The sequence below is a fragment of the Ostrinia nubilalis genome, chromosome 15 (genome assembly GCF_963855985.1).
Source record: "Ostrinia nubilalis chromosome 15, ilOstNubi1.1, whole genome shotgun sequence".
NCBI lineage: Eukaryota > Metazoa > Arthropoda > Insecta > Lepidoptera > Crambidae > Ostrinia > Ostrinia nubilalis.
In genome coordinates, this window is record NC_087102.1 from 1,726,970 (window position 1) to 1,740,299 (window position 13,330).

Here is a 13,330-nt window from a genome sequence, read left to right on the forward strand (position 1 = left end):
AATGTAATTCGGTGCTACCGAGATCTTTAAACCAGATTTTTGGATCTTAAATATTTGCCATACAATATGATGCCAGTGACTAAGAAGAAAGTGAAGTAGATATAACATGAGAACGGTACCAAAGAGTTAAGAGTAGAGAAGAATAAAAATCTTGGAAATAAAGACTTTTCACGTGAATCTCATTAGCTTACGTCACAGCAAATATTTTGGGAGGTAAATGATGTGGTAATAAATATTTTCTTCATACCAAACGATCAATGACTTGCAAAAACAGCAGGGTTCAACTGAACCCAGTAACCAACTGGTTACTCTCTAACGTCTTAAGCTTCAACCACACCGAAGGTCGCGTGAACTGTCATGTCGCGCCACCTGTCATTTACCTATGATCGCGCCGGCAATGGCGATCTCCACGCGTTGGTGTGGTTGAAGCTATAAGTAGTTTTGGACCTATCTGTCACTGTCGGTCATGTTGTCATCTCGCTTTGTATGAGAGATAAAAACATCCGAAACTTCGGATAACGAAGTTGGGGGTATCCTCAATATCTTTGTACGTTTATAAAACTTACTATGTTATAGAATAAGGATAAATATTTTGTCATTGTAAGTAAATAAAATAAAGACAAAAAGGTGTATGCATAAGAGTTAAACATAAAATCTAGTCATACTATTAGATATAAGTTTTAGATGATATTTGAAATAAAAATAAGGTTTAACTTTACTAAAATATATTTATAGAAACACATAACGATACATTCGGTTTATGCAATACATAATGTGATATTAAAATAATTATTAATATTTTATAACAAACTTTGGCCAAATAAATACTTTTTACAACCTGTGATGTTTAATTAGTATATTTACATAAAATAACATTCCGTAATAATATTAATATCATATTAAACCAGTTTTGTTAGAGATTGTTTGTTTTGTCATTCACTTATCGAAATATTTCACACAATTTGTACTTACATTAAAATTTAAAAGTTAAAATTAGATAACAAAAAATGTTACACTATTATTTTCAATTTCGGGTGAAAATACGTACGAGTGTATCTTATTAGATAATAAAATGAAATAATATCTCACCCCGTAATTAATTTGAATAATATCAATGTGCAATAAAAACTACGCACTACGACCCGTAATGTGAAATGACATTATATACTCAAAAAGATGTTAAATTGGTCCAAGTATGTATTAAAATTTCAACTAAGACTGAGACCTATAAAAACTAGCATAAAACTCGACACTCAAAGTCCTGTAAGTTAAGTTGCAATAGTTTTTGGATCTGTTGAGTATAAACAAACTTGAGTCATTTCACAATACGACACTAAGTTCAGCATCATTACAAAACAAGCTAAAAACTCGATTCAATCTTAGTCATAGATTCTGTCGTGTGATTGGTCTATTTCTAAAAAGCCTCAATGTATGATTCTAATTGAATCCAGTTTTGCTTTCATTATGTATAAATAATTGTTAAAAACGATTGACTGTCGTATAACTGCGTTTTATTTTAATTATGCTAAAAAAAAGTATCCTGACTCAAAAAATCATATTAGTTTCATAAGAGTATTTTCATAAATTCATCCTTATTGCACGTGCTTTTGCCGCTAAAGTTTTCACAATCAATCAACGTGTACATTACTTTTTTGTTCTTATTTATGTGGTAAATGTAGGTAATTTACCTTTGTTTTGCTTATGTAATAACAGTGGGAGCGTCTCTGCCGGTGTACTTTTGAAGCTGCGATATTTGTAGCGCCACGTCTATTAGAGGCCGCAGCATTACTTGAGCATCGCCCAACACGTTCTTAGCCTCGTACGAGTCTATGTACAATCTGGGAAAGATAATTAAAATGTTAATAGACAATTGAAAGAGTGTAAAGTAGAAGCAGCGCATTGTAAAAGGAAAAACTATGTATTTTCAAGAAATCAACGGTCAATTTTAAACCTAAAATAGTAAGACACGGGTCTTAACGCGACGTTACTATTTTAGTTGAAACGGAACGCGAAAGTTAAAAATCTTAATTTTTAAACCTATTTTTAACAGGAAAAGAAGGGGGGGGTATAGCTTTGACGCATCGTACGTCCCCAACGGATAACAATTTGGCAACATAGGAAAGTAATCACACCATCGATTAGAGATAATTGTAAGAAAGTCTACGAGAGGCCAATAATTACAATCAGTTAATCAAATAAAAGAAAGTCACAAAACTGCTAATCATAATACGTCTTAATTCCTATCTCTTTTCATTCCCTATGGGGAAAAAGAGATATCCAATAGGCTAGTTTCCTAAAAAAAATTTTTTAGTCCGTCAATTTTAGTATAAAAAAATATTGGACACGTATATTTTTAATTGTCAATCAAACAAATAATTACAAAGTTATAGTGCGTTGAAGTTCCGCGCGATGTCACAAAGTGCAGCACTTTTACGCACTCACTGACGTCACGAGCCTTTTCTTTAGAACTTTGGCACGCTTTATCTCTTTACATTTTCATTAGTTTCAAAAAGTGAAAAATACGTATCGAGTAGTTTTTGATAAGCTAACTAACGGACTAATTAAAACTCTTGCTTTTTTTTACCCAGGAAACATCCCTATTCTAAGTTTGAATTTCGAACAACAGAATAGCCAGAGTTTATTTACCTGACGGTAGCACCAGAACTGCCGGTTCCGCTCAACCGCATCACGATGCGAGAGCCGTCTTCAAATATTATGCGAAGACCCTAGAAACAAAAAAATGCAAATTAGAACAAAGCCAGGCTTGACAGCATTCTCTATGGTATCATATACGCTAGTATCTTTACTCTATGGCACACTGTGCATGTCTTGTCTCCGGTACAGTGCGCGGACGCAACAATACTCGTTGACTTCTATGGTATTATCACTATTCTGTTTACTCTATGATACTGACCTGCTTCATAAACACACTCTGGTCTATGGGGCCATTTACGAAAAGTTGTCGGCCAGTTTAACGACGTATGTCTTGTCGCCGCTAGAGTGAGACGACGCTACGAAGCCAAACTCGATGCCCTTTATAGTATCATTTACACTATGTTTACTCTATGGTACTGACCTGCTTCATAGACACGCTCTGGTCTATGGGGTCCATATACGAGAAGTTGTCTGCCAGTTTGACGACGTATGTCTTGTCGCCGCTAGAGTGCAAGTACTATACAAAACAAGACTCAGTGACGTCTATAGTGTCACCTACACTACTCTGACTCTGTTTATGGTACTGACCTGCTTCATAGACACGCTCTGGTCTATGGGGTCCATATACGAGAAGTTGTCGGCCAGTTTAACGACGTATGTCTTGTCGCCGCTAGAGTGCGACGACGCTACGAAGCCGGGCTCGGTCATTTTCTTCTCGAGAGCTTGCATCATTTCGTTGCAAGGGTCGCTGGCGCATTCTTCGTAGTCGTATCTGGAATTTATTTATTATTCGTTTATTTTGTTACAAAATCACTTTTTAAAACGACAAGATGCTACAGTATTTAGCTTTACGTGCAGCAGTACGTGATATCGAATTTTAAAGCCGGATCGGAGTAAAGGTAGCCTCGGATCGAGTGGCCGCTTCGACCCGCAGCTGGTCAAATGGAGGTGCTGCCTCAACGAGATTTAAAACCAACAACTAATTTAGTTTAGTTGATAGCAATCGAGCAAGACGAAAAGACGGGACGCGAGGGTCACGAACTAACACTCGTTCCGTCCGTGAGGCCGTCAGCGCAAAAGTGGCCTAACCCACATTTTTCATATTCGTAGGTACTTATCTATTCATTCGAAACGTGCAATTTATTCAAAACCTAATAAATTTTGATGCTAAAGCGGCCAATCCCTAGTTTCACCCTTAGTTAAGAGATGGGGCGTTGTAAACATTCTTTTTGCGCGCATTGTTTTTGCCTACAAAGCTGTATAAAAGTGGCCTAACCAAGTTTAGGCACCATACTAATATGTTAAGCTTAGGCCACTTTTGCGCTGACGGCCTCAATTCATCATCAAATCATTTAATCTCTACTAAAAAGAACGTGGTATCTCTATTTTACCACAGTCAAATCGTGGTACACTAAAATCCTCATGCTGACAAGGCAAGTTGGGAAGCCAATAAGACCGATATTTGTCATTATTTACGTGTGCATTGTGTATACGCGATTTAAAATCATTTAACTGCCTAACGCCTGTTCTGCCTCAATTTTTATTCTGAACAGCTTGAAAGTAAAAGTAACTTAAAAATATTTTTACCTAGTGAAGTAATTGCGTCCAAACTCCGCCCAGTGTGCCTTCAGGATATCCTCAACAGACTTCCCAGTAGCGGCCAACACAGACAGCCAGGCCAGAGCCGCCCATAGCCCGTCCTTCTCTCTCACGTGGTCGGAACCTGTTCCGAAGCTCTCCTCCCCGCAAAGAGACAGACGACCCGCGTCCATCAGGTTACCGAAGTATTTCCAACCTAGAGACAAGGGAGTAAGGTTGAAATTAGCCCGTCCTTCTCTCTCACGTGGTCGGAACCATTGCCGAAACTCTCCTCCCCGCAAAGAGAGAGCCGACCCGCGTCCATCAGTTTGCCGAAGTACTTCCAACCTAGAGACAATGGAGTAGAGTTAAGATTGTATAAAACACAGCCCGTTCTTCTCTCTCACGTGATCGGAACCCGTGCCGAAGCTCTCCTCCCCGCAGAGAGAGAGACGACCCGCGTCCATCAGGTTGCCGAAGTATTTCCAACCTAAAGACAAGGGATTAGAGTTGAAATTATATTGGCCCGTTCTCCTCTCTTACGTGGTCGGAACCCGTGCCGAAGCTCTCCTCCCCGCAAAGAGACAGACGACCCGCGTCCATCAGGTTACCGAAGTATTTCCAACCTAAAGACAAGGGATTAGAGTTGAAATTATATTGGCCCGTTCTCCTCTCTTACGTGGTCGGAACCCGTCCCGAAGCTCTCCTCCCGGCAGAGAGAGAGCCGGCCCGAGTCCATCAGGTTGCCGAAGTACTTCCAACATAGAGACAACGGATTACAGTTGAAATTAAATTGGCCCGTCCTCTCTCACGTGGTCAGAACCATTGCCAAAGCTCTCCCCGCAAAGAGAGAGCCGACCCGCGTCCATCAGGTTACCGAAGTACTTCCAACCTAGAGACAAGGGATTACAGTTGAAATTAAATTGGCCCGTCCTCTCTCACGTGGTCAGAACCATTGCCAAAGCTCTCCCCGCAAAGAGAGAGCCGACCCGCGTCCATCAGGTTGCCGAAGTATTTCCAAGACAGAGAGATAAGGGAGTAAAGTTGAAATCAGCTCGACTGTCTCTCTCACGTGGTCGGAACCCGTTCCGAAGCTCTCTTCTAAACCTGAACGACACGTCTTAAGGTCTAAAATCAAACGCAGCTTACCAGTAGGCACTTCGAACATCTCCTGCCCCTTCACAGCCGCCACCCTATCTACAGCGGCCGCGGTGGGCATACTCCTGGCGAAGCCTCGGACTCCAGTCCGCTGGAAGTACGGGATATGCTGCAGATTGTTCGCAAGGACTGCCAACGAGTCGGATGGAGTCACGAAGAACGCGGCGCGGCCGATTATCATGTTGCGGTCGCCTGGAAGGAAGAATAGAAGAAAACGTTGGTTTATAATTTCCAGTAATTGTCAAGTTTATGTGCTCTGTTTTATCAGCTAACGTTTGAAATAACCCGAGTTGGGATATTAGATTTTTAGAGTTGTAGCCGGAAGACGTAGTGAGCAGGGCCACATAGGACCGACGATCTGGTGAAAGTCGCGTGAGCACCGACAGTTGTAGAAATCCTTGGGGGAGGCCTTTGTCCAGTAGTGGACATCATTTGACTGAAACCAAACGAACGAAACAAGAGTTGTTAATTTTAACTAATAATACAAACAAGGGGTTCAAATGCACCCCAACCTATTTTTGGTGACCATAGTGTTGAAATATTAAATGAGTACTATCACAGAATAATAAATAAGTACTACGTACAGAAGTTTTACTTCGCGAAGGTATTTAAAAAAATGTATGCTCAATGTCATTAACAATTATGGTGTAATTTAGCCTGTCTCAAGAGTCAAGCACCATTTTGTTGACAAACGTCAGTGATCGGCACTGCGCCGAAGCTATAGGGCTGACTTCGGTAAAATGATGTGACGTGAGGTGCCAAACTGCGGAAAATGGCGGAGGAAATACATGATTTAGCATGAATTATCATGAATGATAATAACTACTTATTTACCTCTCAGTGTCTTGAGGCAACTTAAAAAATTACATTCTGTGTTTTTATTATTATTTAGGCAGTTAAATACTGCACAGTATGTAGTACCTACACCATTTCTTTATTTTCTTCCATCATACACAAGAATACGCGTGCGTGAGTCAATGTTCGCTCATATGTGAGGCCTTGTCGAATAGTATCCTGTAGGTGGGCCATCGTGCGTGTTTTGTTTTCGATGTAAACTCGCGGAGGTGAACAGGCCTGGTACTATTCTAATAGTGTCAAAATAAATTACTTTTAGTATTTAACTATTAATAATTGTACTACATAAATTAGTGGGGTCGCCATGCACCCCATACCAAAATCAACTCACCATCGCCATCGAAAGCAGCGCCGAAATCGTAGTCGCCATTCTTGACAGCTGTCACTAGATCAGCCGCATACGTAAGGTTGGGGTCCGGGTGTGCCCCGCCAAAGTCTTCTAACGGCACCACGCGACGAACATTATTCTCTGACGCTCCTAGCTCTTCGACGAATATTCGTTGAACGTACGGCCCGGTTACTGTGATTAAATAAATTATATAATTATATGGTTAAGATTGCATGGAAAGATGTTAGTGTTGATGAATAAATATGTTAATCTCAATCGTGATAATTAATAACACAAGATGCTTTTGTAGTGTTTACCTATAATTAAATAAGGAGATGTAGAGAATAAAGTGAAAATAGTAATTACTTATAATATTATTTAAAACTACAATTTGTGATAAAAAATTATCACAACTAATCCAACTATTATACCTTTTTTATTACTATTTTGATACTGGGCTTGATATCTGGGGCTACTTTTAATCAAAGCATTATTTTTATTTTCTTATCTTGTATGGTGTAGAATAAAGTGATATTATATCTATCTACATACACCTACTCGTCGTAACTGCCTCTGTGGTCTAGTGGTAGACCATCTGCTTCAGACGCAGAGGTCCCGGGTTCGATTCCCAGTAGGGGCAGATTTTTCTGTTCGGTTTGGTTGGTGGTAACGCTTGTTTTAAGTCCGCCTGACTCTAGCTACCACCATCTTACCAAAGTCTGTCGCCATAACAACAATGTTAACAGCATTATTGTGTTCCGGCAGTTAGAGGTAAGATAGCCAGTTCCTCCGTGGTTGAGGATTCCGGGTGAAGCTCGCTTCCACCTTCGGCCTGATCGTCACTTACCATCAGGTGAGATACAGGCCAAGAGCTTCCTCGTTGTGGATAAAAAAGAATATAAATCTTCGAGAATTTTCCTGCTCACCTCCATTCATAGAGTCGATCAGCACATTGAAAGGCTTCCTCTGCTCCGAGCCTTGGATGAGGGTCTTGATCTTGGGGAAGTCGAATATCTCCTTCATGTAGTCTACGTAGTCCCTCACAGAGTCGACCACTTCGACCACGAAGGGGCGGTCTCCTACCTGGGAATATGTAGCCATGTAATGAATAACTTCAAAAGTTGTTTGTTTAGTCTAAATATAGGTATATAACTTAAAGGTGACTGACTGACTGACATAGTGATCTATCAACGCACAGCCCAAACCACTGGACGGATCGGGCTGAAATTTGGCATGCAGGTAGGTGTTATGACGTAGGCATCCGCTAAGAAAGGATTTTACGAAACTCCACCCCTAATGGGGAAAACGGGATCCACGCATACGAAGTCGCGGGCGGCCGCTAGTTTACTATATTTTTGGACGCTGCGTAGGTACAGACGTGTAGCCAAAGTACTCGAGTGGCGACCACGGGCTGGAAGACGTAGCTTGGGCAGGCGTCCTACTAGGTGGACCGACGATCTGGTGAAGGTCGCGGGAAGAGCCTGGATGCGAGCAGCGCAGGACCGTTCATTCTAGAAAACCTTGGGGGAGGCCTTTGTCCAGCAGTGGACGTCATTTGGCTGAAACGATCGAAACGAACGATTTTTGGACATAGGAGATGGGACATGTAGGTGACTATTCCCACCTCTCTTGTCAACCACTGTTGCTACTGTATAGCAAGGATTAAGGCTGTGGTATCCTATAAACGCTGCATACAGCGTCACTCCGTAGGCTGCGGACTTCAATCTATAGAAATGTACTACTGTGGTCTCTTTCAAACATTGACAACGTCACGGATAGTGGAGGGTATGGACACTATGGACGTCGATAGGAACGTTTTAACTGACGTCGTACGCCGCATATAGTTTAATACTCGTAGGATTCGTAGGAGACCGTAGCCTTAGAGTTTGGTCTCCAATAAAACTCAACCTGTGAAGGTTGAATAGTCCCTGGGACCATGCATGTTAGAGTCGAAGGGAGGACCTGCCTCAAACACTCCTCTGGATTAAGACCGAATGGGCCAGAAGCTGGATACTACTATGGCTTAAGACTAGAACTTACAGTGAAATTCTGCACTCCAATCTTGTCAACGGCACAGTTGATGTCCGGCACGATCTTATACTCCTTGATGGTGGTGGTCAATTTGTAGATTAGGCCTCCCTTTCTGCAACTGAAGCGTACCGAACAGGGGACAGGGAAGGGTAGCTGCCTCACCAAACACTCCCCCTAGATCATTTGTTCCCAAAGTGGGGGCCGCCCCCCCGGGGGGGGGGCGTAAAGTCCTTTAAAGAGGAGCGCGGGCCATCTGTAAGAAACCTGAGACCGCTGAGAGAATGCATTCCAGACTGCTCGATACGACCAATAAATAATCTTGACTGGAGGAGGGGGGGAGCGCGGAAATTTTTGTATGGGCGAAAGTGGGCGCTTCTCAAATAAATTTGGGAACCAATGCCCTAGATCATACTACCTGGATCAGTATCTTCTGCTGCCAAAAGCTGCGTACGCCTAAGTAAATTTACTTACAGTGAAGTTCTGCACTCCAATCTTGTCAACAGCACAATTGATGTCCGGCACGATCTTATACTCCTTGATGGTGGTGGTGAGCTTGTAGATGTCATTGGTGGTGTGGTCGGGGGCCGGGCCTCCGTTGCTGCAGTTGAACTTTATTCCGAAATCATTGTTGATGCCACCAGGGTTGTGGGAGGCGGTGAGGACGATGCCACCTTATAGAAATGATTGAGGTAAGTTATTTGTTAAATCAAACGCACACGATGCGGTGCGGTGGCGGTGTGACGCGGAGCGGTGTCGCTGCGTCGTCTTACATAGAAATATCTGTCCGAGCAGTACGGCGAATTCTTTGCAGGGCGGCGCCGCAATGCATCGTGTGCTTTAGCTCTTAATGTACTCCCGTTATGCTACTAAACGCTCGAGTAGATGGCAAAGGAAGCAGTACAAAGTTTTTAAGGAAAATTCCTACAGAATAGGCATAATGTATAAAAACAACGTAAAATATGATACATAAATAACCAGTACCACAGGTAACAAAATAATAATACCAGGTTTGTTCTACCAATTTGAACCATGATAAATCAGTATCAATATTATGCCTTGCCTAGGCCTTGCAAAAAGATCACTATCATCACGATGTGTCGTGATACTCGTGATGATAGTGATCTTTATTTATATTTAGTCATCAGAATTGTGCTTTATATCTTAGCCATCAGTCAGCTCACAATGACTCGGCAAGTCTGGGGGCACGGCAGTGCCCCCACCAAGTCGAGCAAAAAAGCGGCACGGCCGTATCATCCTTTTCTCGAAGCAATTCAGGCCATTTTCGACCCCCTGTATCATCGTTGTGGATAAAACTAGAAGACTGAATTTTTATTTACAGATAATCAAATCAAGGTTATCATGATCATTTTGCCTAAAAGTTGCTGATCATCATTGATATTTGAACTATGATAGTTTGGTTTTTGTTTCCAAAAGGTGATATCCGCAGTTAGTGGTCTGATTATAAAGAATCATAAATAGGTACACTGATTCAAACAAATATTTAGACTCTAAAGTTTTATTACTATTAGTTTAAACTTAGTTTTATTACTTTAGACTCTAAAGTAATAAAACTGATATTAGTTTAGAGACTAGAGTTTAGAGTACCTAATTTATTATCCTTTTTGAGGTCTTACCCTACTTAGTTTAAACAATGAGGATCATTTCGATTTTTAGCTGTGAATGCAGATTTATAGGGCTAAGAAATCCTTAATACACAGTCCAAAAATTTTTGTTCTACGACAAAAATTGACGAAGTTATGGCCAAATTACTAAAAAACTTCACTGACCGCCTGGCGCGGGGACGATGACGTCACTATATCCGATCCGAACGCTGCCGGCGTACTGCGTGGATAGAAAATATTTTATTCTAGCCAAACTATCAGTTTTAGAGAAAAACTTGTAATGACATTTATTCATCAGAATAAAGTAAGCTATCGATAGGTAATTTTTAAAAATAGAAATTGTGAAAAATAACGCAAAACATCCATACGCACATACGATTCAATGGAACGCAGAGACGCGATTGGGGTCTCCGCGGTGGTATATTTGGCGATTTATTCAAATAAAGTGTTCTTAAGTGTTGTTAGAGTCATAAAAATGTATAAGTATTAATTTATTTACTTCTAACAATAAGGTATAGCTGAGGCAGATACACTCTGCCTAGGCTACAAGACATTGCTATGAAGATCATTTCGATGTACACGCAATACCTACCTGTTATTTAGTTTTTCTGAGTTAAACCTACGTACCTACCTATCTATTCGCCGTTCCCATGGGCGGGCCAGCTGCTGCAGGAAAGGACAGCTGCTCCCTCCTGGAAATCTATTTAATCTTAGCCTAGAAGCTATGACTCCCCCGCCCCCCTCCTCTCCCCAGGTCATAAGCTTGGCATGACTTCCCCCTCGGCCAGAAGTTGGGTATGATTAACCCCCCCCCAGGCCCGAAACTGGGTATGACGACCCCTCCCCCTCCCCCCAGGCCAGAAGCTGGGTAAGGCTAGCCCCTCCCCCCAGCCCATAAGCATAAGCTGCCCCCCCCCCCCAGGCCAGAAACTGGGTATGACTTGACCCCCCCCCCCCTCCCCCCAGGCCAGAAGCTGGGTAAGGCTAGCCCCTTCCCCCAGTCCATAAGCATAAGCTAGGTATGACTCCCCCCCCCCCAGGCCAGAAACTGGGTATGACTTGCCTCTCCCCCCCTCCCACCAAGGCCAGAAGCTGGGTAAGGCTTGCCTCTCCCCCCAGGCTATAAGCTGGGTATGACTATTCCCCCCCCCCAGGCCAGAAACTGGGTATTAGCAGCATATTATGTATTATTATGTTCAATACAAACAATCATTAAGTTACACTCACTCCAACCGCGTCTCCGCATTGCATCGAATCCTATGAAAATGTGGTTTTTGGACATAGCGATACTTATTTTTCACAATTTTTATTTTTAAAAATTACTGGTCGACAGGTTACTTTGTTTTGATGAATAATTGTTATTAAAAGTTTTTTTCTAAAACTGATAGTTTAGCTGGAAAAACATATTTTCCATCCCAATAGTACGCCGGCTGCGCCCGATTCGGATATAGTGACGTCACGCGGCCCTGCGTACGTTGACTTTTAGCGGCAAAAACGGCCTATGTTTATTACTTAATATCTTCGTAAGTAATGGTCCGATTTGGATAATTCAAAAAGATATATCTTTCTTATGTCTTAAAGATTAACGTAGATACTAGTTTTATTGAATTTTCTACAACAGTACTGATCCTCATTTCTCTCACTTCAGATTGTTTGGGAATCAATAGTCTCCTAATAATTTAATAAAAAACAATTAAAATGATGACATCAAATTTCTGACTTCACCATACCATTTATATGCCCATGTTAACATAGGCTAGTGTCGGCTCATATACCCATTTACCTAACACCCTGTACAGATACTTACCAAGGGTCTTGTATTTTCTGATGATGTAGGAGACTGCAGGAGTTGAGAGAATACCATTTTGCCCCACTAACAGTCTTGCTACCTAAACCAAAATTATTTTATCAGTCAGTAAATGGTATAAATGTTAACTATGTTAAACATGTAGGCCACACAAGTCATTTTAGGTATAAAACATAAAAGGAAAATTGGGACAAATGTGTAAACTTTACACTATTTAATGATTTCATAATCCGGAACACCCATTTAGTTTTACATTATAAATCTTTTAGTTTAATACAAAATGATATTGAGTTGCTCATATTCACAATAGTGAGATGCTATACAGTTAAACATGCTCTTCATTAAAAAGTATGCCAGTTGATTGCTGGTATCAATTACCCAATTATGTAAAACACTTGGCTTACAAACTGTGTGTCATTAACATGTAAAATGTCTGAGAAAAATTTAACATAAAAAATGTAATGAAACTTTTTTATTTATTATACCTACATAAATATTATAGCTACTACTGAATGAAAGTACCCTTCACTTCACCATGGCTATTTTAATAAAGATACAGGAGTAATATTACTTTTATTTTATATACAATATTTGCTTAGTTAATTTTACATAAAAAAATTACTGTTATCCAGGTAACATTTCCAGAAAATGACTAAGTAAAAATAAATTAATGAAAACTTACACCATTGCCCGCCGAAATTTTGATGATTTTGTCCACGACCTCTTTTACTAGATAGCGACCGTCTCCACCAACGACAAGGGTCGAGCCGACAATATCTGCTTTATTAGCATCCAAAATACTCTGGATAAAGTTTTCCGTGTAGTTTTCTTGAAGGAAAACTTTAACTTTCTTACGCAAACCACTGGTACCCGGCTTTTGCCCCTCGTAGGGGTTAGTAGGCACTGTAACTACACTGGGCATTTTTGATGAATGAAAATATCTTTCTACAAAAGTCCAAGAACACTTCTTGACTGTTCTAATAGCAGTAATCAAATATTATCGCAGTTCAGGAGGTCACGAACAAAATCACAAGTTATTAGCAGCTGTCAAAATGATAATAAAATGTCATATCAATGTCATTCAAGGTCAGATTATACAGCGCAGCGTCTCTAATACAAAACTCAGTTTTGGCCAATGAATAGATTGACCACGCCTCCTTACCTCATAGTCATTGGTCACTTACTCAGTTTCACATGCATGGGCTCTGGGAGCTAAATTATATGCGTTCAGGAAAACTTTAATTTTTTGTACAAACTAAAATCTCAATAAAATTGAATTTTATTATTATTCATTAT

General features: G+C 40.8%; 1 protein-coding gene across 1 annotated transcript; it reads right to left on the reverse strand.

Annotated features, from left to right (window-relative positions):
* Positions 1-708: 708 nt before the first annotated feature.
* Positions 709-13,106, reverse strand: LOC135078696 (phosphoglucomutase). The gene is made up of 10 exons (XM_063973242.1): positions 12,717-13,106; positions 12,035-12,116; positions 9,077-9,276; positions 7,501-7,657; positions 6,578-6,766; positions 5,383-5,583; positions 4,243-4,450; positions 3,244-3,427; positions 2,647-2,726; positions 709-1,838 (listed from the first exon to the last, which is right to left on the reverse strand). Exons 1-10 carry the CDS (start codon positions 12,954-12,956, stop codon positions 1,700-1,702), a joined length of 1,680 nt encoding a protein of 559 aa, XP_063829312.1. The 5' UTR covers positions 12,957-13,106; the 3' UTR covers positions 709-1,699.
* Positions 13,107-13,330: the final 224 nt, after the last annotated feature.

What these genes read in the sequence shown, in the direction of transcription:
- LOC135078696 (XM_063973242.1), bottom strand. Translation starts at nt 12,956, where the DNA reads ATGCCCAGTGTAGTTACAGTGCCTACTAACCCCTACGAGGGGCAAAAG. An exon ending in CAGAAAATACAAGACCCTTG is followed by an intron (nt 9,277 to 12,034) that starts GTAAGTATCTGT and finishes CATTTCTATAAG; the next exon opens with GTGGCATCGTCCTCACCGCC. An exon ending in GATCGACTCTATGAATGGAG is followed by an intron (nt 6,767 to 7,500) that starts GTGAGCAGGAAA and finishes ATTTAATCACAG; the next exon opens with TAACCGGGCCGTACGTTCAA.